The sequence below is a fragment of the Vulpes vulpes genome, chromosome 13 (assembly GCF_048418805.1).
Source record: "Vulpes vulpes isolate BD-2025 chromosome 13, VulVul3, whole genome shotgun sequence".
Taxonomy (NCBI): domain Eukaryota; kingdom Metazoa; phylum Chordata; class Mammalia; order Carnivora; family Canidae; genus Vulpes; species Vulpes vulpes.
This window is the reverse complement of record NC_132792.1, coordinates 132823531-132841323: the sequence shown is the minus strand read 5'-3', so window position 1 is coordinate 132841323 and position 17793 is coordinate 132823531. Positions and strand designations below refer to the sequence as shown.

General features: G+C 40.8%; 1 protein-coding gene across 6 annotated transcripts in view; it reads right to left on the bottom strand.

Annotated features, from left to right (window-relative positions):
- The window catches only part of FMO4 (flavin containing dimethylaniline monoxygenase 4), a 36756-nt gene that overhangs the window by 4777 nt on the left and 14186 nt on the right, over nt 1–17793 (bottom strand). For 5 of the 6 annotated variants that reach the window (XM_026003305.2, XM_026003307.2, XM_072732986.1 and 2 more), the window contains 5 exons: nt 13803–13945; nt 12400–12599; nt 10578–10927; nt 8209–8278; nt 3685–5510 (listed from right to left, as the gene is read on the bottom strand). In XM_026003305.2, the coding sequence (XP_025859090.1) occupies nt 5090–5510; nt 8209–8278; nt 10578–10927; nt 12400–12599; nt 13803–13945 (1184 nt within the window). In that variant the 3' untranslated portion in view covers nt 3685–5089. Of the gene's footprint in view, nt 1–3684; nt 5511–8208; nt 8279–10577; nt 10928–12399; nt 12600–13802; nt 13946–17793 lie in introns of those variants that run through there. The other variant, XM_072732989.1, reaches the window with a different exon arrangement.

The window sequence follows — 17793 nt, the reverse complement described above, 5'->3', positions numbered from 1 at the left end:
GAATATATGGTTTTGCTCATCAAACTTCAGAATTGGGAGACTTCCCCGCCCAGTGCCTGGGGCAGTGCAGAACAAATGCTTTTTTTGGGGAGGCTTGCTCCCACCAGAGAGCCAGCAAAGCTGGTTGGGGAGCAGATTTTGCCCTAGATTTGTCAAATCATTGTACCTGCCCAGATTCATAAGCAGAATGAGCAAGGAGATGGAGAGAGGCCCAGGGCTATACCAATTCAGGTCCTCTCACAGGAAGGAAGCATTAGGAATGAGGAAGAAGCGTATCTGGGACCATACAGGATCCAGAAGAAGAATGGTACATTTCACAGGGGGGTACAGAGATGCCCTGTGGACCACCCGCAACTCTATCTCCTTTTATGGTCAAGTTAGAGTTTAGTCTTTTTTTTTTTTTTTTTTTTTAAGAATTTATTTATTTATTCATGAGAGACACGGAGAGAGAGGCAGAGACACAGGCAGAGGGAGAAGCAGGCTCCATGCGGGGAGCCCGAGTGGGACTTGATCCGGGTAATTCTGGGATCACGCCCTGAGCCGAAGGCAGACACTCAACCGCTGAGCCACCCAGGAGTCCCAGTTAGAGTTTAGTCTTATTCTCCTGGATAAGTTCGAAGTTTCAGAGTGTGAGAAAGTTATCTTTAGTGAACATTGACCATTAACTTCTGTTTTCTCCTACTGACTTTGGAGAACTGATAATGCATTTCTTGTACTCAGAGGTACAGATATTGCTAAGGGCCCAAAGGCCTCAGTCCCACTGTTGAGGTCATTAGACTCATTAGACTGTTCCCAGAGCCTATTGAAAATAAATCTGTGAGATTTTGAGAAGCCTTGTTAGTCTGGGGAAACCGAATTTAATTCAGTGAACTGTTTTATTGAATTGCTTTTTCAATCAGGTCTTTCTCTTTCTTTCTTTCTTTCTTTCTTTCTTTCTTTCTTTCTTTCTTTCTTTCTTTCTTTCTTTCTTTCTTTCTTTCTTTCTTTCTTTCTTTCTTATCTTTCTTTCAAGATTTTATTCATTTATTTATTGGAGAGAGAGAGAGAGAGAGACTGAGTAGGGAGGGGCATAGTGGGAGAGGACAAGCAGATTCCGAGCTGAGCATGAAGTCCAATGCGGGGCTCGACTCCACAACTCTGAGATCATGATCTGAGCAGAAACCAAGAGTTGGATGCTTAACCAACTGAGCCAGCCAGATGTTTCTCAATTAGGTTTCTTTCTGTTCCTGCCTTCAAAGAGTATATAACTTAGAAGGATGCAAAAAGATAATCACAAAGAGTTTTTCTTGTCTGGGGATTTGTTACCTGAATCTCTCATGTTACACTCTTAAACTTACTTTATGTTTCTTTATGGAACTTATCACTATCCAGCACTTTATTGTTTATTTTGTGTCTCTCATATTTGATTATAAATTCCATGAAGCCATGGACTTTCTTTTTAGTCACTGCCATAGCATTATGCTCTAGAATAGTGCTTGGAACATAGTAGATGCCCAATAGATATTTGTTGAATGAATTAATGAATTACCTGACCACTTAAAAGTTTATTTTCTCTCAAACACATATACTTACTCAACAGGAGAGTCTACCCTGGGTATCATTTTGCATCAATGTCTTTGTGGTCATCTAATGATCATCTGATATTGTATGCCATACAATGCAAAATACGTAATAGCAAGTGAAATGGCAAAGCCTTCAAAATAAGAAGGACTTCATGTAGTTGATAAAGACAATATGCAAGAACAGCTAAGCCATTGGCAAATCTGAATTTAGCAGAGTTAAATCAGTATGAGATTTTAAGAACAAATATAATTGACAAGCATAATGACAAGACAGGAGTTTCAAAAGAGAAATTGCCATGCCATGGCAGTTAGGGCAGCCCGGGTGGCTCAGGGGTTTAGGCTTGCCTTCGGCGCAGGGCATGATCCTGGAGACTGGGGATCGAGTCCCACATCAGGCTTCCTGCATGGAGCCTGCTTCTCCCTCTGCCTGTGTCTCTGCCTCTCTCTCTCTCTGTGTCTCTCATGAATAAATAAATAAAATCTTAAAAAAAAAAAAAACCCAAAAGAGAATGATTTAAATGTAAAAGAATTAAGAGTTCCTTGGTAAGATCAATGAAAACTTTGGAAATTTTTACAAAATGACCAATCGTGTAATTTTGCTTTGAAAGTCAAACATGAGGTCAAGAATGTTATGAGAATGTATGAGATAGAAGATGTTCTATCTTGCTGTTACATAAATTGTCACACAGCTAGGCCTCCTGTCACACAGGAGGTCCATTCTTAATAATTGAGAACAATTCCTTCTTTACTGATGTTAGAGGGCCCATCAGTACATAGTTACAATTATAATAAAAATTTGGTTAAATAAAAGACTAAGAAAATTTATTTTTATAATTTCTGGTTTTATTTCTCAAGTTCATGTCTTGATAAAACCCAAATACTACTGCTGCTATTTACTATGAAATTTTGATTCCCATTTAAAATGATTTATCTGCAGTGACTTTTTCATGACACATTTGTTCTTCAAGAACTGGGGTCATGGGATGTGATAAGCACAGTATTTAGAAATCTATTCAAGTTGTAAAGAGGAGGTATCCGGCTTGGAGCTTTATTTATAAGCAAATTAAAGTGGGAAGAAGTGAATGGAGAAGTTCTTTCTCAAGGCAAGTGGTGAGGCAGGTTGGGCATTAGGATCGCATATATTTGGCTTCAAATCTTTGTTCTGTCTCCTATTTGCTCTGTGATTTGGGGAAAATTACTTCTCTGAGTTTGATTTCTCATCTAAAAATTAATACATGGAAAATCGCAACATTACATAATATAATGAGATGTCTTTTAACAAAATGGGAAAGCTCTGCTTTCCTCTTCAAGAACTTGGGTATAGATGACTTAAATATGACATTGCTTCGGTTGGTCAATTTTAGTTGGTTTCGAGGATTTGGAATTGGGTGCCCTTCTACTAGGTGATGTTGTTAGTGAAAATCTAGACATATCAACAAGTTATGTCAGGAGGTCCATTCTTAGGGATTGAGAACAATTCCTTCTTTACTGATGTTTACCTGCTGCATTCTGGAGGGCCCATCTGAGTAGCACTTGGGTGGTGTGGTGGTGGCAATAGGCCTCAGGGATTTGGTGGGGATCACAAGGACAAGAGAGTGATCCTAGTTGGAAAGTACTATGAGAGAATTCATGGAGACCAAAGGCCACACTTTCTGATGAGGCAAGAGGGAAAAGAGCTAGGCAATGGATTTCAAGTCCTATAACTCAGAACACTGACAGTGTCCTCAGACTCTTCAGCTATTAATAGTCAAATTACTGTGTGTCTAACATCCTATATTGTCTGTGTACTTTAAAAGTAGGTACCTTTATTACTTTTCTCCTCATTTTCTGGATGAGGATACTGAGGCTCAGAGGATTACGTGGCCAAGCCCTCGCAGCTAGTGCAGAACTGAGATTATAATCCAGGTCAACTTCTAGAGTTAGTGCTTTCAACCAGTACACATGGCTCCCAGTTACTGTGTAGTTATATTTACTACAATTGCCATACGGATTTCTTGCTGTTGGTGAACCATCCTTGTTCATTTGCATGACTGAGGTAATCTAAGGAAATTTATCATGTTTGCAGGAGAAAGAATGTGGGTAGAAGAGCACAGACAAGAAATGTCAGCTGGTGAGGCCACTGTTAAATCAGCAAACATTTATTTAACAATACTTTGCATCAGGCAGTGTTTTAGCTGAACAAGAAACGGTTTTTCTCAGAAACTCACCATTTGTTAGGAGATAGATTCAAAAAGAATATTATAGTTGATCCTTAAACAATGCACCCCTGCACAGCCAAAAAACTTCTGACTTCCCCCAAATTTAACAATACTACTATACTAATAACCTACTGTTGATCAGAAGACTTACTGATAAAGTAGTCAATTAACATATATTTTGTGTGTTATTTGTATGATGGACTGTATTCTTACAATAAGGTCAGCTAGAGAAAAGAAAATATTATGGAAATCATAAGGAAGAGAAAATACATTTATGGGACTCTGCTGCATTTATTACAAAAAATAATCCAAGTATAAATAGGCGCATTCAGTTTACACCCATGATGTTCAAGGGTCAACTATACACTACACGGACAAAAAGGCAATGGAAAGCAGTACACAAAATGCGGTCGTTACAAAGTGGGGATCAACTCTGTTCTGAGGATTCAGGGAAGGCTTCATAGAGGGAGATAACTGAGCTCTCTCTTGAAAGACTTGGTGTTGGAGTTCCCACTGGAGGCAATAGCTTGTGCCAAAGTGAGGAGATATGGTGCAGTTCGGAGGTCAGTAACACAGGCTGGTAGGTTTGAAGTAGGGCAGGACAGGAGTCTGGTGATCAGGCAAATGGGCTCAGATCAAGAAGGGTCTCTTTTTCTAGGCTAAGGAATTTGGACCATTATCTCTAATCAAAGGAGAAATTTTCAAGGATTTTCAACTGGAAAGTAATATGTCTGTACTGGATCCTTTTCATCTGCTCTTCCATATATACTCTCCATCATCTTTGCTCTGTCTCTACTTTAGGAGGCTGATCGCTGTGATGACAGCAGTCTGTGTTAGTTTCCTAGGATTGCCATCACGAGGTACCACATACCAGGTGGGTTATTTTTCACAGTTTTGGAGGCTAGGAGTCTGGAATCCAGGTGTCAGCAGGGTTGGTTCCCTCTGGAGTTTCTGAGGCAGAATCTGTTCATGCCTCTCCCCTATCTTCCAGCTTGTGTTTGCTGGGTGATCCTTGGCTTGACTCCAACAAACTTCCTAATTTGAATGTCACAATCTTATTCCTACCAAGATCTTGATGGAAACGGTGACAATATTATTTTAGAATAATTGCTCAGGTAGCAGAGTAGAATATGGATTGGAAAAGGAGGCAAGAAAGGGGACATTGAGATCAGAGAGGAAGAAAGTATAATAATTCAGATAAGAGATCTTGATTGGACCTGAACTTGGATGATAGCAAATTAAGGCGGAGAGGAGAGGAGGGATGCATGAAATATCTGGAGATAGAATTAATGTGGCTAGGAGAACTCTTGTAATTAATCAGATTCATCCTCACCAAATACTTATTAGATAAGGGGAAATTCTAACCTGTAGATGATCTCGCACCAATTTAAAAAAAAGTGAAGATTTATATATCAATAGAAGAGAGGCAAGTAGGATAGGTACTCCCCCAAGTTTTAAGTAATGTGACATGCAGGCAGGCTTGGTGGAATCAGGAATAGTTCGAGTTTTTAAGGGTTTCAGTGTCCTGTCCCACTGAGTCAGGATGGCATTTCTGGCTCCATCCCATTTTCCAGGGCCCAGGAGGCGGTACTGGTAAGGAGTACATGGTCCAAAGAAAACTTCCCAAGCTAGTCTGGGATCCTTGAGGAACAGAATTGGGACACTGGGCTTTGTGCCTATGCAGGCAGCAAGGTCATCCATGTATGCAATGTACTCAAATTTGTCTTTAGTGACGTCTTTCATCACACCCCTGAGAGGGAAAAAGGTGGTTTATTTTTCAGTTTCAAGTTATAAGTCACCCTTCTTCCCACCATTTTGTTTCTTTTTATTGAGGTCAAATCATCTTTGAGAATGTTTTTCTATGTTGCAAAGAAAAAAATAAGAGGAGTTTACCTACAAAGGGTATTTGTGAAAGTAATGAATTTATTTTATTTTATTTTTTTTTATTTTTTTTTTTAATTTATTTTATTTTTAAAGATTCTTTAAAAATGTATTTATGCTCACATTCTTTGGCCTTTCTTTTTTTTTAAAGATTTTATTTATTTATTCATAGACACACACACACACACACACACACACAGAGGCAGAGATACAGGCAGAGGGAGAAGCAGGTTCCTCGCAGGGAGCCCTTGCCTGGATCCTGGATTACTCCCTGAGCCAAAGGTAGACGCTCAACTGCTGAGCTACCGAGGCGTCCCAGTAATGAATTTTTTTAAAGGGGACAGTAAAATGAGGCAATTGGAAGGGGAGCTCTAGATAGTGGTTTAGGTTCTTGAATTTGACATGAGGGTAAAAATCTGATCAGTCCAAATACAAGTTGTTGAATAAAGGAATGTGATCAGAAAGCATCACATGTATGGCCCCTAAGTTATTTTTATTGAGGTTAATTGTGTACACCACATACGTGGTGTACCAGCACTGAATATGTACAGATATGAGTATAGTGTATATGGAAGCTTTATTCCTACTCATTTCTGTTGTTAGTCAACTTTCATGATGTTCCAATGTCATTCATTCACTTGTTCATTTATATATTCCTTCAATAAATAAATATTAAGTGTCTATCACATAACAAGCATCACCCTAGGTGAATAAAATAAAGGCCTTGCTGTCAAGGAGCTTACATTTTAGTGAGAAAATTAACAGGCTATAAAGCTCCCCGCCCTGGCCAAATAGATAGGTGATAAATCAGGTGGTAACAGGTATTATTAGCGAATATAAAGGAAGGTGGGGGATGATGCAATGAAGGGACTGGGTGGACTGCCATATTTAAACACTGTTGTCAGATAAGGCTTCTCTCTTATGAGGTGATATTTGACAGAGGGAGCCTGCAGGTATCTGGTGGGGAGAACATTCCAGGCAGAGGGAATAGTAAGTGCAAAGGTTCTGAAGGGCTGTGCTTGGCATGCTTGAGGACCAGGGAGGAGGCTGGAGTGACTGCAGCAGTATGGGTGAGGTGGGACAGCAGGAGGCAGTGAGGACAGAGAGATAGCTCGTTGCTCTGGAGGGCTGCAGAGTTGCAGGGAAGTTTCTGGAAGTGAAATGGGAAGCAATCAGAGGATTCTGAACAGAAGAACAATGTGGTGTTTGTTGTTCACTCCTGCTGAAGTGTCAAGATGCGACTGCGGAACAGCAGAGTGAAAGCAGGGAGACCAGATAAGGGGTGACAGCAAGTATCCAAGTGAGAGATGATAGTGGCTTGGTCTGGGGGAGCTTTGGGGGTAGTTAGAAGGGTCTGGATTCTGGATTTGTTTGAAGGTAGGAGCTGGCAGTATTTGATGACGTGGGGTCTGAGAGAAAAAGGGGAGAAAAAGATCATTCTAGGGTTTTTGATGGACCAATTGGAATAAATAGCCAGTGACTAAGAAGGGGAGAAGTCTAGAGCAGCCCATGTGCAGGATGGGTAGGCAGGTGATGGCAGTTGAGCATTAGTTTTTAGATATATTCAATTTGAGATACTTAAGTGGTAGCCAAGTAGAGATATCTAGAGGGACGTGCATTAGGGCTCTGGAATTCCAGGGAGAGAGATGGGAGCCATGACACTATGATGGCATTTAAAGCCACAGGCCTGGATGAGGCCACCTGAGAGTGAGTGTTAATAGAAGTGAGAAGAGGGAGAAGAGGTCTGAGGATGAAGGTTGGGGTTCACCAATTGTTTGGAGTGAGGAAGAGGTGACACCACTAAATGAAGAGACAGAGCAGCCTGAGAGGCAAGAGGAGAACAAAGATACAGTGGAATTCCAGGGGCCAAGTGAACAAGATTGCCATCTGTTGGGGGCTGGGCTCTGTGTTCTGCTGAGGGGATGTGGCGCCCCCACTGACACATCTAAGTTGGATTAAAAGCATATTCTTAGGGCACCTGAGTGGCTCAGTTGGTGTCTGCCTTTGGCTTTGATCATGATCCTGGAGTCCCAGGATCGAGCCCCGGATCGAGCCCTGGTTCGAGCCCCGGATTGGGCTTCCTACTCAGTGGGCAGCCTGCTGCTCCCTCTGCTTGTGCTCTCTCTCTGTCAAATAAATAAATAAAATCTTTTTTTTTTTTTTTTAAGCATATTCTTGGGATGCCTAGGTGGCTCAGTGGTTGAGCATCTGCCTTTGGCTCAGGGCATCATCCCTGAGTCCTGGGATCAAGTCCCACATTGGTCTTCCTGCATGAAGCCTGCTTTTCCCTCTGCCTGTGTCTCTGCCTCTCTTTCTGTGTCTCTCATGAATAAATAAATAAAATCTTAAAAAAAAAAAGCATATTCTTCTGACTCTAGTGCAGTTATATCCTAAAAACAAAAAAGCATATTCTTCTGACTCTAGTGCAGTTATATCCAAGCTACCATGGTGCTTCTCTAGGAATGGCTCTTATATTGAGAGAGAGAGTGTGTGTGTCTGTGTGTGTGTGTGTATTTATAAGGAAATACATTAGGTTTTCTTGGAATAAGCTGCATGTTATGTCATACCGTTTTATGAGTTGCTCCTTTTTAGTAGCCTCAGCCATCAATTTTTGGGTTGGAGGTATCTTACAGAGTCCTGTGTGAAAAATTGGAAACACATTAACATCACACGTGCCTTTCCCTTTGAGCTCTCCTTCCCCTCATTTCTGGCCCCCCACTGTCCCATCCTTAGGACATGTAATAGTCAAAGCTAGACTGGAATTACAGGTCATCTCTGGAGGCAAAGTCCTCCTCCAAACCCACTTAGCCAGCATACTATTCTACTGCCAGAATGATGAGGATGGATATTTCATGGCCCAGCCCTCGGCCTGCACTGGCCCATTGGTCATCAGCACCTGCTCCAGCTCATTTATATACTCTCACATTACATATATTCATATATAATATTATTTGTGTTATATGGTTTGTATATCCCTCTTTGTATTTGTATCTATGCCATTATTTGGTTAAATGTAAATACTAAAGATGAGCTCATTTTTATAACCCTGCTTTGATATGTCTTTACTTTTGTTACACCAGAAGCCTCAAGGGTGGAAACACCTGATGGTCCCTCAGCCTCACGGAGGCTCTGAGTGGTGGTGAGGATGTGCTCAGTGTCAGTCTGTCACCTAGATGGTTTCAGGTGTGGGCTTTGCTCTTTTGGCTAGGAGCCAAGTACAGCCCCCAGAGGGTGGGGTTACTATGTACTTGAGATAGGTCTGACTTAGCTCTGTAGCGTACTTGCCACCAGCATAACTTTATCCTGTAGAAAGTGGGCAAGACTTTACTAGTAGTTCCTGGATTGCGTCCAGAGGCTTTCTGGAGAAGCATGTAATTACTCCTGTGGTGTGATTTAATAGAGTTTCATTTTGTCAGCTCTATCATTCTGATAAGGATTTTTGAGCTTATTATAAAACACTTAAAAAAACCCCACTGGGTACTTAAGAGTCTTCTCTGATTTTAATATAATCAGATAATGCTGTGAAAGCACTTTAATTGGCCTTAAAGAAATAAAAAATTGTGATAATTTAATGGAACGTGTGGAATTTGTTGTCTATTACATTTGTACAGTGTGATAGAAGTTGACACTCCTTAGTACTGTGTTATATACTATTTATAAATTATTGGTGATTGTTTTTATTCATTAAGGACACAATTCTGCTCAAGGACAGCTGATTGGCTCAACTCTGATTGCTCTTTATATTTAAAAAATTATACAAGTGCAATTCTTTAAAATGCTTACTAATGTGAAACTTGCCCTGCTTTAGAGAGGTATGATAATAATAGAGAAGAATGACAGCTGTCAATTAATAGCCTTCACTATGTGCCAAGCATGGTGCTAAGTGCTTGGCAGACATCCATCTAACAAAATCCTTGTGAAAGAGGTTTTATTAGCCCTATTTTACAGATGAAGGGGCTGAGATTCAGAGAGGTCCTCACAAAGCTATTGTTTTTTTTTTTTTTTTTTTAAGATTTTATTTAAATAAATAAAGAGACACATGAGAGACAGAGGCAGAGACACAGGCAGAGAGAAGCAGGCTCCATGCAGGGAGCCCGATGTGGGACTCAATCCCTGGACCCCAGGATCACGCCCTGTGCTGAAGGCAGACGCTCAACCGCTGAGCCACGCAGGCATCCCAAAGCTATGGGTTTTAGAGTTGGGATTGGACCCCCATAGCTCTGACTCCATTATTTGCACTCTTACTTTTTTGTTTAAAGATTTTATTTATTTATTCATGAGAGACACGGAGAAAGAGAGAGAGGCAGAGACACAGGGAGAGGGAGAAGCAGGATCCATGCGGGAAACCCGATGTGGGACTTGATCCCGGGACTCCAGGATCACGCCCTGAGCCAAAGGCAGATGCCTAACCACTGAGCCACTCAGGCATCCCAATCATTTGTACTCTCACAGTAAAAACTGACAGCAGTCTCCAGAGTCTATAAAACTTATTTTATAGGCATTTCTCAAAGGTTACCATCTCCCCAGAACTCAAATTTATTCACAGTGTGCATTATTCCAATACCTTGCTTTGGAAGAGGTGCAAAATTCTACTTCTAGAAATAAATGATAAGATTTAGAAGTAAATCAACCAGACTAGATGAGAGTAGAACAGAGGATCCCGAAGCTTCCAATAATTTCGGTTAATCTGAGAAATGTGATTATATCTTGTCCAAATTTATTCCATCCACAGAATCAAAACCTTTTTCCCACTCTGTCACGTTAGTGATACAAGCACACCCATGATAATATTACCCATAGATGAAGTTAGGTAGCCATTAGACTTTTCTGATATTTTATGTTACTCTAGTTCACATCTGTTCCATTTTGGCTAAATTGCAAGGCACTAATTTGAAAACTCAGTTGATCGTGTAGGGCTTTAAATAGAGTCAAGTACCTTTGAATACTCTCGTGGCCCATCGTGCTTGGAGCTCTGTGCCTGCTAAGATGGATCCTTTAAGGCTGATGATGCCAATGATAGCAAGTGTTGCTCTCTCTAGGTTTGAAGGAAAGACTTGCTTGTACAGGAATATCTTCTTTGTGCAAAGGCTTTTAAGGGGTTCTTCGAGAAAGGGAAAAGAAAATGTGTATCCTGTAGCAAAGATCACAGTATCGATGTTTTCTTCCACTGTTCCATCTTCAAAGACAGCAGAGGTCTCTGTAAATTCCTTCACGTTGGCTTTCATAGTGACTGTCCCACAGAGGATGCAGGTTGGCAGCTCATCGTTCACAATGATCTTTCTTGCCCTTTGACACAGAAGAGAAAATTACTCATTGTAGTTATTTATATCTGTGACACACTTGAGCAAACTATTTCTTTGGTTAATTCAAGGAAACTATCTGCCAAGTTAAGGGAGTGAACTGACCAATGTCAAGTTCAAAGGAGCCTTAGGGTTGCAAAGACATGTTTTGTTCTCCCGCTTCCAAGAGAAGGCATGTGGACAATGTTTAAACCTGCTTGGGATTTAAAATATTCTCTCGAATTAATTTCTGGAGCAATGCTTTTCTTGAAGTGTCAGGAACGAGTATGCAACAATCTATTTAAGAATCAGTTTTTGGTCTCATATCACCGAGGCCTCAAATGATTGACATTAGGAAAGGAGAGGTTACCAAGAAACTTTCTGGGTTAAAAAAAATCTGAATCAATTTATGCTGGTAAATATTTTCACTGGGAGCATCATTCTACTCAATCACAGCAGACATAATGTCTTTATAAAATTGATGTATTGGGGTGCCTGGTTGGCTCAATCAGTTAAGTGACTGACTCTTGATTTTGGCTCATGCCATGATCCCAGGGTCCTGTGATTCAGCCACACATGGGGCCTTGCACTTGGTGTAGAGTCTGCTGGGGATTTTTTTCTCTCCCTTTCCCTTTATCCTCCTCCCCCCAGTCTTACCCCGCCCCCCGCCCCTGCTCACACATGTGTGCACACTCTCACTCTCTAAAAATAAAACATAAATAATTGACATATCAAATCATCCATTGCCATTAATTTTCTTTGTAAGGTTAAAGCGAGCTATCTTCCCAAAGAGAAATATTTGGGTCAAGCATAAAATAAAAGCACATTTAATGACCTTACGTTCATTTCAAAGGTCTTCTTTTTCTTGCCATTTGCAACCCTATATAGATGTATATTAAAGTATATAATTCTAGAAATTCCTATTGGAAATGCATCCTCTAATCACTCAGCCAGAGACAACATTTATTAAAAGTTAGCTGGCCATCTGCAACTTGTGATGCTGCAAATATTCCATTTATAGATGGCAGCCGTTCCAAGATTCCTCAAAGCCAATTTTAATTTCCTGATTGTATTTTGTTTAAGATTTTATTTTATTTATTTATTCATGAGAGATACACAGAGAGAGACAGAGACACAGGCAGAGGGAGAAGCAGGCTTCTCGCAGGGAGCCCGACATGGGACTCGATCCCGGGACCGGAATCACGCCCTGAGCTGAAAGCAGACGCTCAACTGCTGAGCCACCCAGGTGTCCCTAATTTCCTGATTTTCAAGCTAGAAATGAAAAGCTTTTATACTTCACTTTCTTCTAGCCTAATGAATTACTGCTTTTGTTACCAGAGAATATTCCCATTTCAAGAACTGCTGTGCTACCTGATGGACATTGTCTTAAGGAGCTAAGCCCAGAACAGAATAAACAAAGGCAGCATAATAAAAATATTGATTCAATAATTTCCCCATTAAATAAAAAAAATTAAGTACCCCTTTGTAATACTTAATCCATAATGCTCATGGTTAAATCTTTTATTCATTTTCTTCTCTTGAATCCAGTTTAGTACACATGAGGGCAGAACTTGTGCAATAAAATTAAGGCATCTTCTTGTAACCACCATATTATATGGGTAGCCCCATTCTGAAGAGCGGCAGATAACCCAGGCACCGGTTCTGGTACTGAGAAGTACCTAAAAAGTAAGGAAGGATAAATATATGTACATCATTTTGTAGTATTTTCCCTTGGTGTTTCAGATAGTCTTATAACATCTGTCCTTTTTTAAAAAAGTTTTTTATTTTAATTCCAATTAGTTAACATACAGTGCTATAGTAGTTTCAGGTGTACAATATGGTGATTCAAAGCTTCCATAGATCACCTGGTGCTCATCACAAGTGCCCTCCTTAATCCCCATCACCGATTTCACCCATCCCTGCACCCACCTCCCCTCTGGTATCATCAGTTTGTTATCTATAATGAAGAGTCGGTTTCTTGATTTGTCTCACTTTCTCTCTCTTATTTTTTTCCTTTGCTTGTTTATTTTGTTTCTTGAATTCCACATATGAGTGAAATCATATAGTATTTGACTTTTTCTGACTTATTTCGCTTAACATAATACTTTCTAGCTCCATCCACATCGTCACAGATGGCAAGATTTCATTCATAACATCTGTTCTTAACTGGTAAATGTGTGCATCCATCTATAAATGACTGTTTCTGTTGTTGCCATTGTTTTTGTAAATCACTTTTATCTGATCTATATATTTGTTAAGTATTTTTATCATGTTCAGTATAAAAATTATAGTACTAGTATATTTGCACTACTCATCTGGCAATTTTTTACATATAAATAATATAGAACTTAAAGTGATGTCTTGAGAAAGCAATTTTAACTGAGTTAAATAAAAATCTGTTCTTTCCAAATCTAATCATTGTCCTATAATTTATGTTAAAGTGGAACAGATTTCTAATTTGTGAATCTATGCTTGGGTTTTCTGAAATCATCACATACACTTCGTGGACAAAGTAAAGCTTGCTTTTATTTTAAAGCAAATATGTTCAGAAAACAACTTCCCTTTTCTATCTTTATATGGAGGTTTTGCCAGAAATGCAAAGGGAGAGTGTGAAAGAAAGATAATTGGTTTGGGTGGAATAATTTGTCCATTTGGTCTTTTTTCTGAAACAGTACTTCTGAAAAATGCCTAGTGGTCTGACATCCATACAGTTTCCTAAACCCCTCTTGGAGATGGTTCAATCTCATCACATGTGGATTTTTTTTCACTCATGCTGTGTCCACATGATTTAGCAATTGGCCTATGTGTTTTGTAATCTTGTGTACCTCTCTCCAGCCACCAGAAATGGTGATGGGGTGAGGGTGTGGATTCCCCTGGTGTACCTGAGCTGCCGTTCGACTGAGCTCCACTGCAACATCCCCTCCAGTGTTTCCAAGACCGATCACTAACACACGTTTGCCTTGAAAGCCTTCTGGGCTCCTATACTCCTGACTGTGCAGGATCTGGCCTGTAAAATTATGAATACCTAAGGGGAAGGAGGGATCAGAAAATCAGAAGTATCTAGAGTTATAATTCCCTAGGATGCAGGCATAGCATCTGTAGGAAAAGGGAAGTTCCAGAAATATGTCAGCCTTTTTGCTCTTGCTGCTAATTGCAGGAAGTAGAAACAGCACATCATCTCCTTCTCCACTGGATTTCGTGAGCCCAGATACAGATTTAGTACAGCCTGCAGGAGATTTAGGAGTACAGGAGAACTTATGTTCCACATGGGTGCTCCCTTTTAAGGTGGATTACTTGGAGAAATGAAGCTCAATGCAGCTCATTGAGAAATGAAGCTCAATAACAAACATCTCATGCATGACCCCGAACATCTTAAGCAAGAAGTAGATTGTTGATGCATGTTATTTTACCCAATAGATACAGTCTATGGGAATATGGTCTTTGTATATAACATATTTACAAATTGAATTCTGGTTCAATAACCATTTTCCACAAAAGAAATTTTGTGGCAAGTTCTCCTGAACATAGTAATATTATTACTATTAATATTTAAAATACTATTAATAATTAATAGTAATTATTTTTTGTGGTTTAGGCTTGCTATTTATACTTAATGCTTATTTTACTTTATTATATGCTTAATGCTTTATTATACTGTATGCTTATTTATACTCTATTCTTACATTATTTATATTTGTGTTACTGATTGATCTTTCAAGTTCCTAACACTCTGCTAATAGAAGTATCCCCATTTAAAAAAAATATTTTACTCATTTGAGAGAGAGAGAGAAGTGAGGAGAGAGAACACGAGTAGGGGGAAGGGCAGAAGGGAGAGGGAGAAGCAGGCTCCCTGCTCAGCAGGGAGCCCAATGCGGGGCTCCATCCCAGGACCTCGGGATCATGACCTGAGCTGAAGGCAGATGCTTAACCGATTGAGCCACCCAAGTGCCCCTATAAGTATCACTATTACGGTATGTATATATATGAGAAGGGCTCTCAAATATTTCTTCTCTTGATTTATTTTTGGTAACTATCTCCTTGGCATCTATAAAAGACGTAAATCATGGATTCATATAAGTGAAGAAGTGACAGAGTAAGTAGAGGTGTTTCCAGTGGCAGCTGTAGCCATGGGAATTATGAGGTGGCAGAGGGAACAGGAGTGATGGGAACAGTGACCGTCAGACCCACAGATGGGTGAGATGACACTCTGACAAGGAATCTGAAAGGGAAGCTCTGCAGTTTAGAGGGTTTGACAATCTCTCACTTCAATACTTCAAGTGCTTCTGAAATTTTAAAATAAAGAGATGAAACTAGGAGTGCCTGGGTGGCATAGTTGGCTAAGCATCCAATTCTTGGTTTCAGCTCACATTGTGATCTCAGGGTCATGAGATTGAGCCCCGCATCAGACTCCGTACTCGGTGGGGAGTGTAAGACTCTGTGTCCCTCCACTCCTTCCCCCACTCTGTCTCTAAAATAAATAGAAATAAATCTTAAGAAAAAAATGAAACTGCCTCCCAGAATATATCATTCTTCTATCATGCAGTGGTTGATCGATTCATTTACTCAATAACATTTATTGCATATGTAATATGTGTAACAATATTTTAATTGGAGTCTTTGCTTCCTGAGGACCCCAAAGCTGGAAACTGAATACAATGGTGGCCATATTCCAAGGGAGGTGTTAAACCCACTGTGCAGAATTTGCAAAGAATGTGTATGCAGACTGGTTTTAGGATCCCTAACCCCTCACTCACTTTTGGGGATTGGAGTTGAAGTGGCCAGGAGTTGGAAATTGAAGACTTTCATGAAAGAACTTAAAGTGCTGTGACATTTTTATGTCCCCTGGATATGGAGGCAGGTTTGAGGGCTGCAAGGAGATCACTGTGAGATCTTGACCCTTGGGAGTCTCTGAAGCGTGGGTCCTAGTGTTTGACCCAAGCTTGACAGCCTGTGGCTGCAACTGCCAGCAAGGGGTACTGGCTGCCCTGGTAGCAAGTTTTTCATCTCCTGTTGACAGGATGAGATGCATATTTCATGTGCACCAGACGAAAGCCAGGTAGGAGAGAGCCTGGCTGATGCCAATTTAAAGGGACTTTGCACAAGATAGGCATCTGCCTAGGCTCTGAGACTTGAAAGACAGTCTGTGTGGAGATGACAGGGGAAGAACTAGGTACATTGCCAGCCTGAGGGGGCATGGCCTATGCCCAGGGGTTGCACTGAGAGATCTCCCTTCTTGGAGCACCTCTCTGAAGCAGAACCCATGAAAGCACCCCACAGAACATCAATCTTAGGCACCTCCAAGGCTAGAGAAAACTAGTATATGATTGGTGCAGGTCAAGAAAGAGCTTTCCTGTGAACTATGTCTTCTGGTCCTTTCCCTGACTCCACATCTGGAAAGGTCAGAGACTGAAGACTGCAGACTGCAGCTGGTGGGTGATGGATACGGAGGAAAGAAAAACTGGGAGAGGAAGGGAGAAGCTGGGCCAGGGGGGAAACTTCACCATTGCATATAAGTTTTGACTACTGCATGGGGAAGGACATTTTAGTTATGCAAGTGAGAATTTTTTGGTGATTTTAAAGTGATCAGAGGACTTTTCATTATCTGACGGTGAGCAGAAAAGCAGTAGGAATATCCCAAGATTGCAAGTAGGGGCAGAGGAAGAACAAAGCCCCACAGATCAGGTCTGATTTCTTGCAGATCATTGCAAGAAAACAATGCAGTTGGTGGGGCATGTGGGTGGCTCAGTGGGTTAAACCTCTGCCTCTTGGTTTTGGCTCGGGTCATGATCCTAGAGGTCCCTATTGGGCTCCGTTCTGGCCATGAAGCCTGCTTAAGATTCTCTCTCTCCTTCTCCCTTTGCTCCTTGCCCCCACCCCCAGGTGTCTCTCTAAAATATATAAGTAAATCTTTTTTAAAAATGCAGTAGGTAAATAAATAACTGTACCTTACAGGATCTGGTCTTTCTTTACCCTGAGGTGCTGTTTTGAGTTTAGGGCCTGTGAGGATAAAAAGTAGTTTCTACCTTCAGGGAGTTCATCCTCTAATGAAGAAGAGATAACTAGACAGCAGCTAACTAGCATTTATTCAGTCCCCTCTTTTTAAAAGGATTTTATTTATTCATAGAGAGATGCAGAGAGAGGCAGAGACATAGGCAGAGGGAGAAGCAGGCTCCCTGAGAGGAGTCTGATGTAGGACTTGATCCCAGGACTCTGGGATCACGACTTGAGCCAAAGGCAGATGCTCAACCACTGAGCCACCCAGCTGCCCCTATGCAGCCCTTCTTTTACAAGTCCAAGGCACTTGTCTAAGGACTTTATACATATTAATGAATTTAAACCTCACAACCCCAGAGGGTGGATAATTTTATTACTCAACTTTACTGAGAGTGAGGCACAGAGAGGATATGTAACTTGCCCATGGTCATACAGCACGTAGCAGAGTCTGGACAGGAACTCGATCCTCTGACTCTGGAGCTCAGCTGTCAAGCATGATACTACACTGCCTCCTAGATCAGGAGTTGTTAGGATGGTTCCAATGAGGCATCTGACCTGGATTGAGGCTGAAAGGCATGCAGGAGGAGGTGATTTTTTTTTTTTTTTTTTAAAGAACGACATTTGAAGGATAATTAAGAATTCAAGAAGGGGTGCAATGACGGTTTCAAGAAGGGGAATCAATACATGTGTTGGCTGCATTAGAGACTCGAGCTTTAAGCTATTTACTGAGGTTTCGCTGGAGAGAAGCTTCTGGAGGGCTCAACCTTGGTTCACAGATACTACCTAACACAATGCTTTGCAAATGATAGGTTCTCTATAACTGCATATTTGAGCGGGGGACCCTGCTCAAAAAATGTAATATGCATAGTTAGTTTTGAG